Source organism: Gopherus flavomarginatus, chromosome 21 (genome assembly GCF_025201925.1).
Source record: "Gopherus flavomarginatus isolate rGopFla2 chromosome 21, rGopFla2.mat.asm, whole genome shotgun sequence".
Lineage (NCBI taxonomy): Eukaryota > Metazoa > Chordata > Testudines > Testudinidae > Gopherus > Gopherus flavomarginatus.
The window spans coordinates 17,251,709-17,271,715 of NC_066637.1; the positions used below are offsets into that span (position 1 = coordinate 17,251,709).

The 20,007-nt window shown below is 59.7% G+C and overlaps 1 protein-coding gene across 4 annotated transcripts in view; it reads right to left on the reverse strand.

The window, feature by feature from the left end:
• The window catches only part of CROCC (ciliary rootlet coiled-coil, rootletin), an 83,302-nt gene that overhangs the window by 18,747 nt on the left and 44,548 nt on the right, over positions 1-20,007 (reverse strand). For all 4 annotated transcript variants that reach the window (XM_050931307.1, XM_050931305.1, XM_050931306.1 and 1 more), the window contains 13 exons: positions 19,447-19,616; positions 15,866-16,045; positions 15,377-15,511; positions 14,151-14,294; positions 13,491-13,729; positions 13,231-13,390; positions 12,330-12,497; positions 11,443-11,827; positions 10,542-10,753; positions 10,297-10,417; positions 5,934-6,097; positions 1,161-1,376; positions 250-474 (listed from right to left, as the gene is read on the reverse strand). In XM_050931307.1, the coding sequence (XP_050787264.1) occupies positions 250-474; positions 1,161-1,376; positions 5,934-6,097; positions 10,297-10,417; positions 10,542-10,753; positions 11,443-11,827; positions 12,330-12,497; positions 13,231-13,390; positions 13,491-13,729; positions 14,151-14,294; positions 15,377-15,511; positions 15,866-16,045; positions 19,447-19,616 (2,519 nt within the window). The remainder of the gene's footprint in view (positions 1-249; positions 475-1,160; positions 1,377-5,933; positions 6,098-10,296; positions 10,418-10,541; positions 10,754-11,442; positions 11,828-12,329; positions 12,498-13,230; positions 13,391-13,490; positions 13,730-14,150; positions 14,295-15,376; positions 15,512-15,865; positions 16,046-19,446; positions 19,617-20,007) is intronic.

The following is a 20,007-nucleotide window of genomic DNA, read 5'->3' on the forward strand; positions in this document are numbered from 1 at the left end:
GTGTCTATGGTCAGGCTCAGTGTCAGCAGTTTCCCCTGCAGCCCCCTCCTGGCCCATCCAAGATAGATCTACCAGTGCACCCAATCCTGACCTGCTGGGAACCTTGAGGAACTCCAGTCCTGGCCTGGTTCCTCTCCCACCTCTGCCAGCGCCCCTCAATCTTGCTGGAAATCTCTGCCTGGACCCTGCCCACCCTCCCCACACACACACACAGTCTCCCTGCACCTTGCAGCCCCGGGCGAGTCCCACCTGCAGCACTCGGCGGTCATGTTCGCTGGCTGTCAGCGCCTTCTGCAGCTGGAGCACTTTCTCCTGGGTGGCGCCGGCGTTGGCGCTGCTCTCCGACAGAGACAGGGCCAGGCCCTGCACCTTGTCCTTCAGGGCGCTCTCGCCTTCCTCGGCCTTGGCCAGGGTGAGGTGCAGTCGCTCCACGGAGAGCTGCAGGGCGTTGGCCTTCGTCTCGCTGTCGGTGACCTGCGGTGGGATCAGCGCAGTCCGGCAATGAGCCAGCGGCTGCATCTCCCGCGTTACTATGCAATGTTCACAAAGGCTCTGCAGTCAAAGTCCTGCCCTTAGTGGCAGAGGTCGCACCTGGACGGCTAGAGGGGTGCCAGCCCCACGGGCATTACACAAACCGCCCTGCCATCAGGAATCCTTCGGAGAGGAGCAGCCTGCATGGCTGACTAGTCTGGTGTGCTAGGCCACGCCCCCTAGCCAGTAGGCCACACCCACTCAGGATAAAAACAGAGCAGAGATCGAATCCACACCCCAGCTCATAGGTAGGGAGCAGCGGCCTAGGGCCTGGACCATGGTGCGCACTCACCCACTGCACCAGGATGGTGACCCCCAGGACTACATAGTCACAGACCCACTAGCCATGTCCCTCCCTGCTCCCCACACTGGGGCAGGCAGAATTGGCAAAGAGCACCGCTCTACGACACGCAGGGGCACTGCCTGGGTGCCACGCAGCCCAGCTGTGCTGGGAGCCGGGCAGCCTGTCAGCAGCGTGGGGCTTTGTGCCTCATCACGGCTCCTTCCCCTCCAACAGCTGGTGCACACAGATCCTACAGGAGGAGCAGGGGCAGCTGGTGCCAAGGGGCTGACACGGCCTCTGTCTGCCACGGGGCACAGGCCCGGCCCAGCAGCAAAGGCAGCACTACCTGTCTCTGCAGCATGTCACCGCGGTTCTGCAGCACCTGGATCTCCATCTCGCGGTCACTCAGCACCAGCTTCACCCTCTGCAGCTCCCCCTCCAGCGAGCGCCGCAGCAGCTCCAGCTTGGTGCAACGGCTCTCCGAGGCGTCCAGGATCTCCTTCAGCCGCCGCTTGTCGGTCTCCAGCTTGGCCTCGTTGGCTTTCATCTTGCTGATCTTCTCCTGGGGCCCGGGAGAGCGGGGAGAAGAGTCACCAGCCACCTCTCCTCTCCCCAGGCTAAGGGCTCATCTGGCTCTGGGGCCTGACAGGCTAAGTTCAGAGCTTGTGGAAGATGAATGGCATGGCCGGAGTCCAGACCAGGCTCTGCCACAACTTCCACACCCAGCCCTGCTGACATCCGGCAGTAATGATCTGCAGCCCCCTTGCTAGTCCAGCCCAAGGGTCTCTATACAGCTCTATTGACGTACCTCCAGTCTCGCCTGCACCACCCCTGAGAGTCCAGTCCCAGCTCGGCTGACGCCCCTCAGTGCCACCCTCCAGCACCTCCGCCCCCAGCTCAGCTGACGCCCCTCAGTGCCACCCTCCAGCACCTCCGCCCCCAGCTCAGCTGACGCCCCTCAGTGCCACCCTCCAGCATCCTCCGCCCCCAGTTCGGCTGACGCCCCTCAGTGCCACCCTGCAGCACTCCCTGCTATACCAGCCTGGGCACCCCCCAGCTCAGCTGATGCCCCTCAGTCCCACCCTGCAGCCCCCCTGCTGCTATTCCAATTTTACATCCCCCTGCAACTCTGCCGAAAAGCCTCAATGCCCACCCCATGGTGTCCCGCCTCCCTCTCCCAGCACTTAGGCCCACCCCCCTGCTTTGCTGGTGCCCCTCAATCCTGACCCGCAGCCCCCGTTATCCCAGCCCTAGACCCCTTCTGCCCCTGCAACTTTGCCCACACACATCAGCCCTGAGCACGTCTGCTGCAGCGTAACAGGGACAGAGGGAGCCAATGTGAAATGAACAGTGCAGCCGCTTACAAGGGTTCACGAAGCCGCCCAAGGGGCGAGTGGGGGAGCAGCACCCGGCCCTGAGTCTCTATCTGCAGAGACTGCAGGGCTCATAGCGAGCCCAGCTGGGCCCCCTTCCGCCTCCAGGCCCTGCATCCCTTCCTTCCCCCCCTTCGCTCTCATTTCAGGCATGCAGGAGGCTGGTTACAATAAGGCAGGAATTCAGTACAGCTCCAGCGCCACACAGGAAGCCCTGGCCTGGCTCAGCTGCTGCTCAACGCTCGGCCAGAGAATCTGCGGGCTCCCATGTCCCGCCGTCACCCCACATCCCGGTGGAGGGCGGGGAGCAGAGGCTAACGAACCGCAGTGGGGTTGGCTTCCCCTGCTAGCGTGGAGGGGAGAGGAGAGAGCCAGGTGCTGCAAGCCAGGGCTGAGGGGGGCTGGCAGCCACAGCCCTGGCAGGTCAGCTCTCGGCACTGCAAGGGCCAGCAGGAATCTGCAATGAGCGGCCAGGGCTCAGCACTGGCCTTTGTGAGCCCTAAGCCTGGAAGACGCAGCAGCCTAGGGCCAAAGGGCTCTCAAGGGATGGGGGCGGGGCTAGGAACTAAGCTCTTTGGGACAGGGATACTATCATGTTGTTCTGTGTTTGCACAGCACCTTGCACAAGGGAGTCCTGGTCCGGGACTGGAGCTCCTAGGTTGCACCACAATACAAATAATAAACAGCAATAGTCAGCGCCAACCCTGCGAGAACCCTCTGCTCTGCTGCCCGGCCTCCTCGCCAGGCGACAGCCCCACTTGCGCCAGAGGCCACGACGGGGAAGCGATGCAGCAGACAGACACCTCTCTGTCCCCAGGGGAGCAGTGCATCAGCCACAGCACCGCCGCCAGCGTGCACGTGGGCCACCAATCCGCCGGCCTCCTCCCCAGAGTCAGCTCAGAGCTCCCCAGAGCTGGAAGATCACAGCAACCCTCTATCCTTGGGCTCCAGGGTCAGGCTGGTCAGGCAGGGGTTAATTCCATGCTCTAGAGCAGGGTGCATGGGGGGGTGGTAGACAACACAGGATCCAGCATGCACTGCATCAAGGCTGGCCAGAGCAAGCCACATTGCATGCTGGGCGCTGTAGTCTCCCCAGACAACATGTCCAGCCCTAACCCACTTTTAAAGGCACAAATCAATCCTCCCTCACGGACCCGGGAGGAAACATGCAGAAGAAATTAACACATCAAAAAATGAGCTCGGCAGACGGACCCCAGCAGAGGAAGGCCCCTCGCTCTGCACTGAGCAGGGCATTGCCAGCCCTACACTTGACAGCGAGGCTCTCGGTGGTACCCATCTGCCTGGCCTTCGCCCCAAGGGGTGCCCACAGCCCTCCCCCCTTTGAGTCCCCAGGCGCGGGAAGTTCTCCTAAGAGACAAAGATGCAGCAAGGTTCCCCTGCCCTTTGCCTCCTGCTTTTGCAAGGGCAGAATGCAGGGAGAGTGGATGTGGCTGGCGCCCTCCCCCATCCTGGGGTCTGGCCTTGCCCCAGGGTTCACAGAGCATCGGGAAGAGTGCTTGCTAGTGGCAGAGACCCCGGCAAGAAAGACGGTCCCTCCCCTTCGCAGCCTGCTCCCAAGCTGCACGCTCAGCAGACCGCAGTCTCTGGCCTCCATCTGAGCCGGCAGACCCAGGCCCTGCCAGACTGGCAGCCTCCCAGCTTTGTTCCTTAATCCAAAGGGCTGGCTGGCCTCCGAGCCCGGCAGACATAACACACACAGCCCAGACACGGGGCTCCCCCTGGGACCCTGAGCAAAGAGTTCCACCAGGCAGAGCGGCCCGCACGCTGCCAAGAGCCAGCCCCACAAGGCGCACGCCCACTGCAGGCATAGGATGGAGCAGCCCCCTGGATTTCGCCCCAGTGCCAGCCTGGGGGCAGGGAGTTACTGGAGGAGTCTCACCCCTCGTGCCCTGCCTGTTGCCTGGTGCAGCTCAGCAGATCCAATACCCTTCTGCATCTCTTTCCCAGTGCCTCTGAGCGGCTTGCAATGGGCATGGAGCCCCACAGCCTGACAGATCAGGGACTCGGAAAACATAGATCTGATCCCAGCTCTGCCACTAGCCTGCCGGTGGATCTCAGTCAAGTCACGTCCCTTCTCCTCCTATGTCCGTCTGGTCTATTCTGCCTGTAAGAGATTTGGGGACAAGGAGTGTGTGTGAGTGCGAGTGTCCGTGTGTGTGTGTCCGTGTCTGAGTGTACACAGGTGTGTGTCCATGTCCATGTGTGTGTCCGTGTCGGCATGTCAGCGTGTCCATGTCAGTGTGTCCCCGTGCCTGTGTCTGTGTGCGTGTACACATGTGCCCATGTCCATGTATGTGAGAGTCCGTGTGTGTGAGTGCCTATGTACATACACATGCACAGTGCGATGGGGCCCTGATCTTCATGGGTGCTACGGGAAGGTAAATCAGACGTCAGGCAGGCAGATCCCGGTCACATTAGCAAGCAAAATGAAGCCACTTCCACGTGGATCTGAACCTCGAGCCACACTCTATCCCACATCAAGCTCGCAGGGAGGGGGGCGCCCCAGCCACGTCAAGCCTAAGGCCTGGTCTACACGAAGCAGCTTACCAGTGTCCACACTCCAGCCGTGCCCCCCAACTCCCAGCTCTTGGCTCCCCACCAGGGGCACGGCAGTCAACTGGACTCCAGGCCTGGATCTCCCCACCAGAGGCAAGAGGCCCCGGGCAGCTTTCTCCTGCTCCCAGCTGGGGAGAAGACCAGGGGGCAGCTGGGCTCCCAGCACGGAGCTGCATGGGTTCCCCACACTGCCCCTCTTCAGCTGGGGGAAGCGCTCTGGTGAGGACGCGCACCACCGACAGTGTGGTCATAGCCACGGCAATCATTACACAGGTCGACTTGAGATTGTAGTGTAGCCCTTTCCCCCAGCCCGCTGGATGAGTGCAGGACTGGCTCCTACTCGATATTCTGAGCTCAGAACAACACTAGGACGCGAGCGGCGGCCGCTGGGGCTGGGCGACACTCTAATTTTCAACGGATACCCACCACCCCGGCTGGTGAGAGGGACGCAGGTCAGACGTGGTGCTGTTCAGGACAGGCCTGGAGGCTCAGACGGACCACGTAAACCATCCCGTCAGTGGGATGCCCCCACGATTGCTCCTAGCAGCCCCCACTTCCTGCCTTTCCATGCACAGCAGCAGCCTTGAGAAGTTTTTTTCTGCCAGCCCACTTGTGTGGAGCAACGGCCCAATGGAGATACTTTCTCCTAGAGGTGATCCCAACAGGGGCCCTGCAGGGAGGGCATCCCAGCCAGGAGCTGAAGGCACCGGGCATCCCCACTGCAGTCAGCCCAGGCCATCACACAGGGTGTTCACCACCCGCCAGGGAAACTGAGCTGGGAAAACCCAGCTCCCTGCCCACCCAGGGTGAACAATGGTGAATCTCTAAGCACCCACTCCGGGGGTGGGTGGATCAGGCTGGTATTCAGAGCCCATTGCAGCCAGAAGAGAGGCCCAGCCTATGGATGGGTCACTGCTTCCCGAGGGGAGAAACCTAGCGCTGCCTAAGCCAAAGGGAGATCCTAACCCTAAACATTCATGTAACCCCCGAGGGCCCCGAATGGCCTTGACCCGCCCCCCAATTCCGACCAACGAGCGCACACAGGGCTCACTTCAACCCGTTTGAAAGGCCTTGTTCCCTTGGTGTCCTCATTTACCCTCTCTACGTATTTGCCTTCGGGGTCCATTCCTATCCCTGATCCGTTAGAACCTGCTCCCGGCGCCATGTACCTGGGTGGCTCGCCGGTCACTGTCTGCCGACTGCAGGTTCCGCTCCAGCGCCGTCACCTTGTCCATCAATGCCTTGCGCTCCCGCTCGTTTCGGCGGAGGGTCTCCTCCTGCAGCAGGAGGGCGGTCTGGGCGCTGCTCAGCTTGCCATCCGCGCTGCGCCTCCCTGGGGCAGAGAACGCAGGCGCAGAGCCAGTGAGGGGGCATGCGGGCACTGTGCACCAGCAGCAAATAGGAGGCACAGGGGCCTGGGTTCTAATCCTGGCTTTGACATTGATGCACTGCGAGATCTTGGGGCGAGTTCTTTAAACCCTCTGCGACTCTGTTTCCCCAGCTGTAAAATGAGGCTAGTGCTTGCCTACCCCAGAGGGTGAGGGAGAGAAAAATCCGTTACTAATGAAGCTGTGACGTGCTCACTTTCAGAGCGAAGTTTTACTATGCAGCTTGAACAAACACTTGTCCCTGAAGGGGTCATCTTCAGCACCTGCGTGGGGGCTACCTTTTGGAGTCTCAACGCATAAACCAGGCAATAGCCAACTTCTTCACACGGCATGGGCCACATCTCACAGCACTGGGCTGGGATCCAGGAGAAGTGAGTTCAGTTCCCAGCCCAAAGCCGGACAAAGTGGGAATTTTTCGTAATATTTTTATGAATCATAGAATCTCAGGGTCGGAAGGGACCTCAGGAGGTATCTAGTCCAACCTCCCTGCTCAAAGCAGAACCAATCCCAAGTAAATCATCCCAGCCAGGGCTTTATCAAGCCTGACCTTAAAAACCTCTAAGGAAGGAGATTCCACCACCTCCCTAGGTAACCCATTCCAGTGCTTCACCACTCTCTGAGTGAAAATTTTTCCTAATATCCAACCTAGACCTCCTCCACTGCAACTTGAGACCATTGCTCCTTGTTCTGTCATTTGCTATCACTGAGAACAGTCTAGATTCATCCTCTTTGGAACCCCCTTTCAGGTAGCTGAAAGCAGCTATCAAATCCCCTCTCATTCTTCTCTTCTGCAGACTAAACAATCCCAGTTCCCTCAGCCTCTCCTCAGAAGTCATGTTCTCCAACCCCCTAATTATTTTTGTTGCCCTTTGCTGGACTCTCCAATTTTTCCACCTCCTTCTTGTAGTGTGGGGCCCAAAACTGGACACAGTACTCCAGATGTGGCCTCACCAATGTCGAATAGAGGGGAATGATCACGTCCCTCGATCTGTTGGCAATGCTCCTACTTATACAGCCCAAAATGTCGTTAGCCCTCTTGGCAACAAGGGCACACTGTTGACTCATATCCAGCTTCTCATCCACTGTAACCTCCAGGTCCTTTTCTGCAGCACTGCTGCCTAGTCACTCGGTCCCTCGTCTGTAGCAGTGCATGGGATTCTTCCTACGTGTGCCTCAGTTTCTCCCTATACTTTCCATTGTTACCGAGTGGGGGGGGAAGGATTGTGTCTGCTCTCAAGGCAGACTACGGGTACATCTACACTTAAACCACTGCCGCTGCTCCGCTGTATCGCTTCTGCTTTGGGCAGGTCTACACTGCAGAATTACTTTGGTATGTTGCTCAGGGGGTGAAAAATCCACACTCTTGAGTGAGGTAGTTATTCCAACTCATGCTCTAGGGCACACAGCGCTGTGTCGGCAGGACAGCTTTGCCGCCTCTCGCAGAGGTGGATTAATGATGCAACAGTGACACAACTGCACCAATGCAGCCTTTTAAGTGCAGACTTAAGTGCAATGGGGTTCTCCCATTGGCACAGGTAATCCACCTCCCCAAGAGGCAGTACCTAGGTCAATGGAAAAATTCTTCTGTCCACCTAGAACTGTCTACACCAAAGGTTAGGCTGACAACACACCGTCAACCAGTGGAACTCTTTGCCACAGGATGTTGCGAAGGGCAAGACTAACAGGGTTCAAAAAAGAACTAGATAAATTCATGGAGGTTAAGTCCATTAATGGCTATTAGTCAGGATGGGTAAGGAATAGGGTCTCTAGCCTCTGTTTGTCAGAGGGTGGAGATGGATGGCAGGAGACAGATCACTTGATCATTGCCTGTTAGGTTCATTCCCTCTGGGACACCTGGCATTGACCACTGTCGGCAGACAGGATACGGGGCTAGATGGACCCTTGGTCTGACTCAGCATGGCCGTTCGTATGTTCTTCGCTATGTTTCTTAGGGGTGTGGATTTTTCACACCCTGAGAGATGTGGCTATGCCAGTGTAAGTTCCCACTTATAAACCAGCCCTAAGAGACAGACAGAGCCGTGTGCTTCACCTCCCCGTCTGGATGGGATGAAGAGAGTTGTTAAGGAGCTGCCTGAAACTGACCCAGATCAACAATGGGTCCAGAGAGACAACGCAAGCGCCAGCGACTCGTGAATAGACACTCAGTAGGCTGGACGCTCCGGCCAGCATGGGCCTACCTGGAGACCGAGCTGTGACCGGGAGAGAATAAAGGGCTGATTTCTGGAAGAGACTGGGAGCTCTCGGACCAGGGAAACAACTAAGTCAGGGAGAGACAGAGCCTGAACACGGCGCTCACTACAGCTTGGCTGGTGAACTGCGGCTTGACCAGAATGGACAATGCTTTACCCTTTATCCTCTGTGCTAACCTAAGGCCTTCCTCTGCTGCGTTCCAGCCGGCTAATCCACTGCAAAGACTGGCTGGGGTGCATTCATCCCCAAAGAGCGCGCGCGTCCCTCCCAGGAGTCTCTCTCAGTGGGGCTCGCAGAGCAGAGCTCACGGCATGAAGCAGGAGGGCTGGAGCCCCGTAGCTCAGTCTAGGAGGCGGTGACGGGCTCCGGCACACTGGAGGGGATCCTCCAAGAGACAAAAGCCAGGGTGTAGCCCGGATCCTGTGGATTTGTGACAGTGACACAATGTGTCTTGCTCCTCTCATCCCTGGGGAGATGATAATACTGATCGTCTGCCCCCAGCTCTTTGCCTGGGCTATTTAGACTGGAAGCCCTTTGGGGTAAGGGCTGAGTCCCACTACTTCTGCACAGCTGCTAGCGCGATGGGGCCCTGATCTCAGCCGAGTCCTCTAGTCGCTACATGTAACAATAAGAAGGATCAAGTGGTTTCGAAGCCCCACGTAAAAAAGTTTTAGCCTCGCCTTGTGGTTCCCCCTCAACCAGGGAATTCGTTTTGATGCTAAAATAAAGCTTGAGAATGACTCAACCTGTACAGCTGGATTTAAAAATGGCCCCCTTCCCACTGAACCTGAGAGGAAAGGTTTGAGGGGCACAGACCTGGGGAAGAGGAAAGCATGACACCCACGAAAGGGGAGAGGGCAGGGAATAACCAAGCGTCCCTGAAATGCTGCGCTGTAGGAACAGGGCTTTGGAGCCTGGGCAGAGATCGCTGTCTTCTGAGCTTTCCTAGCAGATGAACTTAGAGAAAGGAGGAAAATGGATTGTCCCTTTTAGGGGAGCAGCCCAGCCAAATGCAGAACACCAGATCCGAGACACCAAACCCCAAGTGTCTGGAAATCCACAGTTAAGGGTTAAACCTCCGGTCGCAAGCTTCGGCAGGGGGCAGCCATACTGAGCAATGTCCAGGCTCTGCTGGGCGCTAGTGGTTCAAACCAAAGGGCTGGTATTTCCTAGTGTTCCTTTCATTCAAAGTGATCCCCAAAACGGTATACAGGGATCCTTTCACTCACCACTGATATGCAGCCACCTCTAGGGGGCCGGGGGGGAAGGTAACGAGCTGTTTAAAACAGCACAAGGCAGTGATGCACAACAATCTAGTGCTTGATGCAGACGCCACAGGGACACGGTGCAGCTGCACAGGAGAGACAGCACACACAGGCTTGGCTGGGAGGGGACTCTGTGAAAATCTTACAAGCCTTGGCCTGGAGACTTGCTAACAACCGTCCCCTACCATGCTGCCTTGTTCTCTGGGGCTGTCCTTGCATTTCCAACAAGAGAGATGAGCTAGGGTCTGTTGCATGTTGCAATGGACCAAGCCTGCGTGCCTGCCAGATGTGTATAACCTCTGCACAGAAGCCCAGGCCACTGGTATCGGAGTATTAAAGCACCGAGTTTACAAACAAAAGGTACCACTGCAAAACATTAAAAATCCTGGAGCACCACTGGTAACGGCACCTAAATTACCATGAAAAGATAGTGCAAGTAGGGGCTTCGAAGAGCGGGGCCCTCACTCCGCCACTGGCCTGGGGCAAGTCATTTCCCCTCTCTGTGCCTCAGTTTCCACCTCTTGAATATGGGGCTATTAAGTCTAACCTAGGGTAAGGGGTCGTGAGGCAAAATACATCCATCTGCACACCGAGTGCTTTGAGAAGGCCCTAGAGATGGGCCAAGCATTGACAAGAGCACTCATTATTATGCTGGGCACAGCACTCACCTTCCTCGCTTTCAGTCACGAGCTTCTGCAGCTGCTGCACTCGGGTGCTGGCGCTGTCCTGCTCGGACTCCATCTCGGCCAGCTGGCGGGTCAGGCTGCCCAGCTGGGCCCGCAGGTCATCCTGGATTCGGAGGGGAGGGCGAGACAGGAGGAGGCGATCAGCGGTCGGGAGACCCACCAGGCCGCTCGCGCTTCGGGTGGAGCAGCGTGGGCAGAAGTTAACCCCGTCCTCCCCACACCGGTACCCGCTCGCGCTGGGTCTCCCGCAGCTCCTGCAGGAAGTCCCGGAGGGCGGCCCGCACCACTTCAGGGTCGATATCCGCCACCAGCTGCTCGCTGCGGCTGGGCGAGAGGGCACGCTCCGGAGACAGAGGGCGCGAGCTGGGGCTGCGCTCGGGGCTGCCCGCCCGTGGGGTGGGGCTGCCGTGCCCGTCCGTGGTGCTGTATGCGTTGTCACCTGGGGGAGACGGGCACAGGGGAGAGATGGTGGGCCCCGGCTGGGCTTGCCGCAGTGCGGGAGTTAGCCCCATGGGGAAACATCAGGCAGGGAACAATGGGGAATCCAGCGCTAAACCCATTAGGGTTTTCCTAGTCCCTGGCTCTGATCCCACGAGAAGGGGGACACCTACTGGCAGGAAGAGGGGCTGCAGCCTGGCCAGAGAAGACCCTCTCCAGTACAGCAGGGCCGCAAAGGGTCCCCCACCCCACCCTGAAAAGCTCAAGGCAGCGAACAGGGAAGAGCTGAGGGAGAAGCCACCAGACAGGCGCGAAGAGCAGCGCAGCCAGGGTCCGGAGGGAATCCCAGCCAGCCATTCAGTTCTACCCCACCCTCCTCCAGGCCCTTCCACCTGGGCATCCCCAAGCACATTGCAAGCACCAGGGATTTATCCTCCCAACCCCACTAGGGCACCAGGGGCCTACTATCCCCATTGCAAAGATGGGGAAACAGGCAAGGGCAGTGACTTGACTAAGGACCCATGGCAGGGCAGTGGGACGGCCAGGAATAGGACCCAGGTGTCCTGGCTCCAGCCCACCAGATGCCACTCCCACACAGCAGGGCACTGAAGACAGCAAAGCCCTCAAGGTGTGGGAAGAAAGAAAGGGACCTCCTCAGGGCTGCGTCCGAGGGCTCCCCTGACCCGTTACCTTTGGCAGGGGAGAAGAATCTTTTGGGGGAGCTGCTACGCCCCCTGATGGCTGGGCTGGGGGCCCGGCCGCCCCGGCTGATGCCCATGGTGCGCCTCAGGGCGGAATGCAGGCTCCCCAGCTTGAACTCCACGTCCCGCTTCAAACCCTCCACTCGAGCCAGCTCGGCCTCCAGGCCATGGGCGCGGCCCTCGGCGGCGCTCAGCCGGAGGCTCAGCTCGGCCGCCTCGGCCTGAGCATTCTCCAACTTGATCTCCAGGTTGCGGGCGTTGTCCAGCAGCTTCTTCTCATTGCCGCGGGCCTCCTCCAGACTGCCCAGGAGGTCCTTCTCCCGCACCCGGAACTCACCCTCCTGCTCCGACAGCTTCCGCTGCAGGTTGTGGAGCTGGGGAGGCAAGAGCGAGGGCTGAAAGGCATTCTGGGTAGGCAGAGTCAGCCCAGCGAGAGCGCATGGGACCGAGCGTAGCACAGCTGCCTCTGCGCGAAAGCCACATCCTCCAGGCCATGTGGCTACTCCAGAAGGACATGGTCTCCACCCCTCCTGGCCACTCTCCTCCATTTTATCATGCAGGTGGGACAGGCAAAGAAGACCAAGGAGGAAGCATGTGATCTCTCGGACAGCTTGAGCTCAGCCAGAAGTACTGGAGGCAGGAATTACTGGGGACGTTCTCTGGCCTGGGTTACACCAGGCGTCAGACTACAGTGCCGTAATGGTCCTTTCTGGCCTTAACCTCCATGAGGCGCCTTCAAGTTGCCCTGGAGGGATGCATCTGCTCCACACGCCCGGGCCATGTGGGCAGTACACACCATGACCGGTCCCTGGGGCGGCATTGTGAGCAAGCTCTGTGTGGCTAACAGGAATGACTAGGAGAGAACTCCACGCTCACCTCCTTCCTGGCGGACTCCCTGCTGGCTTCGCTCTCCACAATCTTCTGCTTGAGGCCGAAGGATTCCCGCCGGCTCTCCTCCTCCCGCTGCTCGTCCAGTGCCACCCGGGCCTGCAGCTCTGCCACCTCCTTGTTCTTCTTGGTGTTCTCGCTGTCCAGCATCTTGATCTGGGGGCACCGGAAGGGAGGCGGGGGAGCACATGACTGCGCCCCGTGGACAGGGGAGGCGCAGCGCAACAGAGAGGCACTGAAGCTGTTCCGGCCCAGCGAGGGGAACGACAGCTCACCCCAGGGCCAGGGAGGCAGGGTCCTACACACCATCGGCCCCTCCTGAACTACAGTTGCTTGGCCCTGTTGCCCCAACTCTGCGGGTTGCATGGCCCCTGAGAGGCCCACGCCCGCCTACCCTTCCAACCGCGAGTCGTCAGCGTGGGCTCGGGGACAGAGCCTCCTCTTCCCCGATCTCGCTAGCCCCTTGCTCGAAGCCCTGCTTTGCCTCCCCCCGCTGCACCTCGGAGCCGTTCAACCTCAGACAAGCCTGGGGATCCGGCACCATGGGCCTGCCCCATCCCAGCCCTCACCAGGAGCACATAGGAGCATCCACCTCCCATCAGCTCCTCCTCCGATGGGCCTGCAGGACACCTTTCCTCTGGGGTTTGATTCCCAGCCGCGGGAGGAGTTTGAGCCCCCAGCCGCGGGGGCAGCAGCCCCAGTATGGGACAGGGGTCACACCCAGGGGTAACTCGGGCACCGCATCAGGGAAAACAGGCTCACCCAAGGAGCAGAGCCCTGCCCCCAGGCTGCTTTGCACGCACAGAGGCCAGGCCCTGAGCACTTGGGGAAGGTGCAGGGCCAGTTTCCTATTACTGCAGATCCCGCTCCTCCTAGCCACCCCACACACCTGTCGCCTCAGCTCCTGCAGCTCCCTGCGGGCCTCCAGCCGTGATCGCTCCACCTCCTGCAGGCTGCTCCGCAGGTCGGCGGCTTCCTTGCCCGCAGCCGCCCGCGACTCCTCCAGAATGGACAGCTTCTGCTCCTTCTCCTCGTTGGCCCGCTTCAAGCTGGGGATCAAGGTGGCGTCAGATCCCAGCGGGACGCAGTGACGTAACCCACTCCCCCCTACCCCCCGCAATGGTGGCCGCCGGCTGCCCACACACACACCTGATGCGGTCGCTCTCCGCTCGCTTGATGGCAGCCCGCAGCTCCTGGTTGGATCTCTGCAGGGCCTCCTTTTCCTTGGCCTCGTCGCTCAGGCTGCGCCGCAGGTCCAGGATGTCTTTCCTCTGGATCTCGTGGCCCTCTTGGCTCTCCCGCACCTTCCGATGGGCCTCGATCACGTCCCGCCGGATGCTGTCCCGGGCATCCTCCACCATGCGCAGCTGGGTCTTCAGCTCCTCCACCTGCGAGACAGAGGACGGGAGCGGGCACCCTCAGATCCCTGCAGCCCCAGTGCACTTGAGGACTGTGTACTCTGCAGGAGGTGGCCCTGGCACGATCTCCAACGCCCCACTCCCCGGGCACCCTTCTCTGTAGAGGGGACGTGCAGCCCCACCTGCTATTTGCAGCGCAACACTGTCAAGCCCCACTGAATAAGACCCATTGTGGGTCAGATTCAAGGGGCCCAACCGCACTGCATGCTGGGATTCGTAGTCTCTGAGCTGCACCTCCACGCACAGGGGACTCTGCCTCATTTTATGCAAGCTCCTGGCTCCACTTCTGCCTCCGGTGACGCTCTCCTGCCCCCGCTTCCAGCCCCGACTGGAAGGGGGAAGGTGGCGGTGGGGCCCAGCCCTCTATCCTCCTCCCCACGCCGGCACTCACCTCGCGGAGGGTGCATTCCCGCTGCCTGGCCAGCTCCTTGACCTGCTCCTGCAGCCCCCGGGCCTGCCGCTCATGGGCCGCGACGGTTTCTTCCAACTGCACCCGCGAGCTCTTCAGCTCTGAGGTCAGGGCATTGATGGTGCTCTGCGGGCAAAGAACGGCCCAGCCCTTACTGGCCTGCACCGCTTCCCCACTCGCTGGGGTCACATTTACCAGGGTCACTCGGCTGCCAAGGATTTGCTAATCAGCAGTAGCCCACAACATGCATTACACAGCCGCCAGGTACAGGGAGGGGGCATTCGCCGCGAACAGCTTCTCTTTGGTGCTCCAGGAGGGGAGACGGGCATCTGGCTTCCTACTCCTCCTGCATCACTGGGCTCGACCTGACCCTCCGCAGTGACTGAGTTTATTGCCCAGGCGAGGCGTAACCCTGCGCTGGGGCTAGTCTCTGCCCAGGGCTAGGCTGGGATGTGACCTGCTGATCAGGAGCGAGGTGCATGGGCAGGGCTGTGGGAGGGGACACTGGGGAGACAGGAGAGGAGCAAAAGAGGGGGCAGCAGGCCAGGAGCAAGGTGCACTGGCGTTGCTACATGGGGGGTGGCTGCAGGCTGGAAGTTAGGGTGCACTGGCATTGCTGCATGGGGGGTGGCTGCAGGCCGAGATTTAGGGTGCACTGGCATTGCTGCATGGGGAGTGGCTGCAGGCCGGGATTTAGGGTGCACTGGCATTGCTGCATGGGGGGGTGACTGCAGGCCGGGAGTTAGGTTCACTGGCATGGCTGCAATTCAGATTTGAAGTGTCTCAGCAGAGGACCGGAAACAGGTTCTGCAGATACTGATTAAGCATCTATGGAGATGTGTAGGGCAACGAGAAGCAATGTTGCCTAGCGGATAGAGCACTGTCCTGGGACTGAGAAAACCTGGGTTCTATTCTCAGCTCTACCACCTGCCTGCCCAGTGACCTTGGGAAAGTCACGTCTCTCTGTGCCTCAGTTTCCCCATGTGTAAAATAGAGCTAATGCTGCTTTGCAAAGCATTCTGAGATTGACAGATGGAAAGCGCTGCCTCAGAGCGAGATGGTGGTGGTGTCTGCTTCCCGAGTAATGCTTCGGTTCAGCTGCAGCCACAGAAATCATCACCCCCCTCCACAAACACCGTGGTGAAAGTGCTAACCACCAGCAGCGACATCTCACACCCTCCCGCTGCCCGCACAGCACCCACACCAACCCGGTCCTGCTCCTGCCGGCTCATGGCCTCTCGCTTCTGCCGCTCCATCTCCACGGTCACGCTGGCGAGGCTGTGCTGGGCGCTGGTCAGCTTCTCCGACAGGAGGGTCTTCTCCGACTCCTTGAGGGACAGGGCCTGCGTAGCCGGGAGAGACATTCAGAGGGCACGTGGTGCTGGTGTGACAGGGACGAGATCCAGGGGGTAAACTCGGGGGGCAGGGAGATCCCTGGAACAGCATTAAAGCCAAATGGGATAAAGGCAGTGGGGGCTAGAGACCTGGGATGATGGGGAGTGGGTGGGAGCCACAGTGGGTCTGGTGTGGGGCTGGCCAGGCCCTGCTCTCGGCCCTGTTCCACCACACGCCGGCTGCTGCGGCTCCGAGTGCTGAGCGCCTGCCAGGATCTGGCCCCAGCTGTCAGCTGGACTTAATGGGAGCCTCCCCAGGCCGGGGCCAGCAGCAGTGCCAATCCCCCCCCGCACCTCCCCTACCTGCTGCTTCTCGTTCTCTGCCTGCAGGAGGCTCTCGTCCCGCTCCTGCTGCAGCGCGGTGATCTCTTCACTCAGCTCCTCCTTCTCCGCCTCGTAGCGGGCCAGCAGCTCCTCCCGCTCGCGGCCCAGCCGGTGCAGCAGCTCCTCCCGCTCCGACTCCAACTCCAGGCGCACCGCCTCCTGCAGGACCAAGCAGCAGACGCCAGAGCTCTAGGGAAAGGCTCCAGAGCTGCACGGAGGTGGGAGTCCAGGGAGGCGCACATGGCCCTTTCCCCACCTAGGGTTGCCAACTTTCTAATTCCAGAAAACGGAACACTCTTGCCCCGCCCACTGCCCCGCCCCTTCCCTGAGGCCCCGCCCCTGCTCACTCCATTCCCCCTCCCTTCCTCACTTGCTCTCTCTCACATGTTCATTTTCAGTGCAAGGCCCAAACAGGCATATTTCTTGTTTTGACAGATGTATTATGCTAAGTTCAGGTTTTATTTGTTACAGGACGCTAGAGCTGGGATGGGAGGTGGGGGGTTGGGACGGGGAGGGATGCAGGGTAGGGGAATGGGGGTCCAAGGAGTGTGGGACGGGGAGGGATGCAGGGATAGGGGATGGGGCGCAGGTGGGGTGGGGGTGCAAGGAGGGTGGGATGGGGAAGGATGCAGGGATGGGAGTGCAGGGGGTTGGGACGGGGAGGGATGCAGGGACGGGGGCGTGGGTGGGGTGGGACAGGGAGGGATGCAGGGACAGGGGATAGGGGAGTTGGGATGGGGAGTGTTAGGCCTGCATAAAGATATAGCAGACAAAACCAGGTATGCCAACCTGACCAAAGTCAGGCTAACAGAGGTTTGTGGGTAATTCCTGAGTGGAAAACACTGAGAAGCAGCAGCATGTCTCACAAGCGGTGGGAAAAAGTAAGATAAGAGAGAAGCTGCATTCCTGGCATAGTACCAGATGTGCTGTGTTAGGGTAGCTCGTTGGAAGAACTGATAAGAGCCCTAGTTTCCCAGCCTCCTTGTCTTCACTCCCTGGTTTTGTTCTTTGTTTGTTTTTAACTCCCCTACATTTCTAACTTTAGGCATGCATGTATACTAAAGGTGTCTAGTTTCTAGTTGTTAGAAGAAGGGGGTGGGTTGCTCTAGTGAATAATTTATGACGCGACAGAACTGTCTATATAGGCTTATACTAAGATGTAAAGAGCAGGCTGGTTCTCTCTGGAGACGAGCTGCTCTCTATTGATGCGTGCACTTGTCAATAAAGAGCTTTTGATCGGACCTTGCCGGTGTTGCCTGTCTCTCTCGCGGTCAGACAACAAACTTTGCCATCGGGGTTAGAGTCCCTGACAGGAGGGATGCAGGGACAGGGCGCGGGTGGGGTGGGACGGGGAGGGATGCAGGGACGGGGGAGTTGGGATGGGGAGGGATGCAGGGATGGGGGATGAGGCGGGACGGGGAGGGATGCAGGGACGGGGGATGGGGCGGGGGAGTTGGGACAGGGAGGGATGCAGGGATGGGGGATGGGGATGCCTGACAGCGGGGCAGCATGCGGACCCCCCCAGCAGCCCCTAAGGGGAGGAGCCAGACACCCAGCTACTTCTGTCCAGACCCGGCTCCGGGGTTTTTGCTGCCCCAAGCAGCAAAAAGGAAAGGGGAAAAAAAAAAGCCGCGATTACAATCTGCAGCTCTACCGTCGCCACTTCAGTCTTTGATGGCAATTCGGCGGTGGGTCAATTCATAGACAATTCGCTCCGAGAGGGAGTGAGGGACCCGCCGCTGAATTGTTGAAGACCCGGACGTGCCGCCCCTCTCCACTGGCTGCCCCAAGCAGCTGCTTGCTGGGCTGGTGCCTGGAGCCGGCTCTGCTGCAGCGCCACAAACCGGAGCCGTCGGGATTCCTTTTTGACCGGGTGTTCGGGCCCAACACTGGACCCCTGGTCGCCCTAGGCCCACCCTGGGTCCTGCTGATCTTTGCTGTGCCTAGCCCCCTCCTGTTTCACGGGGGGAGGAGTCTAAGAAGACGGGCGGGGCTCTGCTCTAGGGACAAACAAGCAAATTCCTCCTAGGGGCTGGATGGGAGCAGGACTGGGCATTCACCACACAGGCGTTATTTTCCTGCACCAGAGCAGCTGCTGCAGTGCAACCCCCCAGCGCAGATGCGCTGCTCTGGGGTAAACTGGGCTGACGTCAGCATGAGTCGCACGGGGCCTGTTTCACACCCCCAGCGCCAGTCAGCTCCCCAAGAACCTGCGGACAGCGAGCACGCACCAGCCAGGAAAGCCAATGGGACGGACTAAGGTACATACCCACTGGGGCAGCCCCACCGATAGGGACCTGAGCTAAGCTGGGATCTGTCCCCAGTTTGTACAAGCGTCTGTGGCTCCAGAATCCGTGTGCCAGGAACTATACGGCCACCAGCTAGACACGGGAATAGCCACACCAGAGTCTGGGGAAGCTCAATACCCCCCCGCCCCAAACCGCTCTGCCGAAGCTCCTAAATCTGACTCCCAGCCCCCTGCTAATCTAGCCCAAGGCTCCTCCCCAGTTCTGCCAGTGTCCTTGAGTCCTGACCCACAGCCCCCACTGCCCGTCCACCCTTGGGCACCCCCTCAGCTCCGCTGATGCCCTTCAAGCATAAGTGCCCCCCTGCCCCTGGTTCCGCCCTGACTCCACCTTTTCCCCGCCCCTGCCCCCATTCCAACTCCTTCCCCAAATCCCCGCCCCCCCCGCACCTATTGGACCCCTTCCCCAAATCCCCACCCCGGCCTCGCTTCTTCCCTGAGCGCGCCGTGTTCCCCCTCCTCCCCCATCCCTCCCAGCACTTGCCGCGCAAATCAGCTGTTTCGCGGCGCAAGCACTGGGAGCTAGGGGGAAAAAGCGGGAACGTGGTGCGCCCAGGGGAGGAGGCAGAGGCGGAGGTAAGCTGGGGGGGGCGGGGTGGGGAGCTGCCAGTGGGTGCTAAGCACCCACCAGTTTTTCCCCGTGGGGGCTCCAGCCCCGGAGAGCCCACAGAGTCGGCACCTATGTCTTCAAGCATGAGCTGCAGCACCCCACCACTCCTCTGCTCACCGAGCCCCGTCCTGCTACCCCAATCCCTGTCCACCCCTCGCCGTAACTGCCCAATCGTCCTGAGTTACGTGACTCATGCAGTAAAAGATCCAGAGACCCACCCAAGTCACTTCCCTAGCGGCGCCAGCTCAATGCCACTCACTGGGACAGCTCCTGAGTGCGTCAGAAACAAACTAACCAGCCTGCAGCGGTGCAGGCATTATCCACTCCAGTTCACAGCTGAGAAACAGGCCCACCTCCGTGATGTGCCCGAGGGGGCCAGCGGCAGAACCAGGATCCCTGGATTCCAGCCCTGTGCTCAGGAAAACTCACTGCCTCTCCCCCTGAAACCCACAGGAAAGATCCGTGCACTCCCGCTGCAGGGTCAATCCCAAAGGCCCTGGGCCAGCACTGTAGAAGGCAAGGAAATGTTGCTGTGGACTCCCTGGGATCCCTTCCCCTAACGGACTGAGCCAGCGCAGCTGAGCCGCTGGGGTACGTAACATGGCGCTGGTCTGAGTCAGACGCAGGGCCTGCCCTGTGCCGCACCTTCTCCCTTTGGAGCCGATCAACGTCCTCCTCGTGAGCCGCCTGCTTGTTTCTCAGTGTGACCTGGGTCTCCTGTTCCGTCTGAGCCAACTTCTGAGCCAGCAGCTCCTTATCCCTCTCCAGCCGGGTCATGTCCATCTCCTTCTGCTTGCGGACGCTGGCCAGCTCCACTGGGGATAGAGCAATGAGGAGCCGATCAACATCTACAGCGTGAAGGGAGATCTGCTAACTATAGCCCTTCCCCAGGTCTAGGAGGCTTGGCAGAATAGAAGGGAAGGGAACCCTGACCATCTCACAGCCTCTATCTAGGGGCTTCCAGCCACACAGCTCACAGCACGTTACAAAGGGGAGAGTGTAATTCTCCCCAGCTGCCCAGCAGAATCAGGATTAGAACTCGGGACTCCCAAGCCTGTCTTCTACCCCCTGGACCAGCCTCCTTCTCCCTCTCAATCCAGCCACCAGAGCCCCATGGGTCTCTGTGACGAAGTGGGAATGTTCTGGCTGTGTGATGTGAATGCTGAGTGGGGAGTATTGACCTGGGAAGGTTGCAGGGGAGTTGGG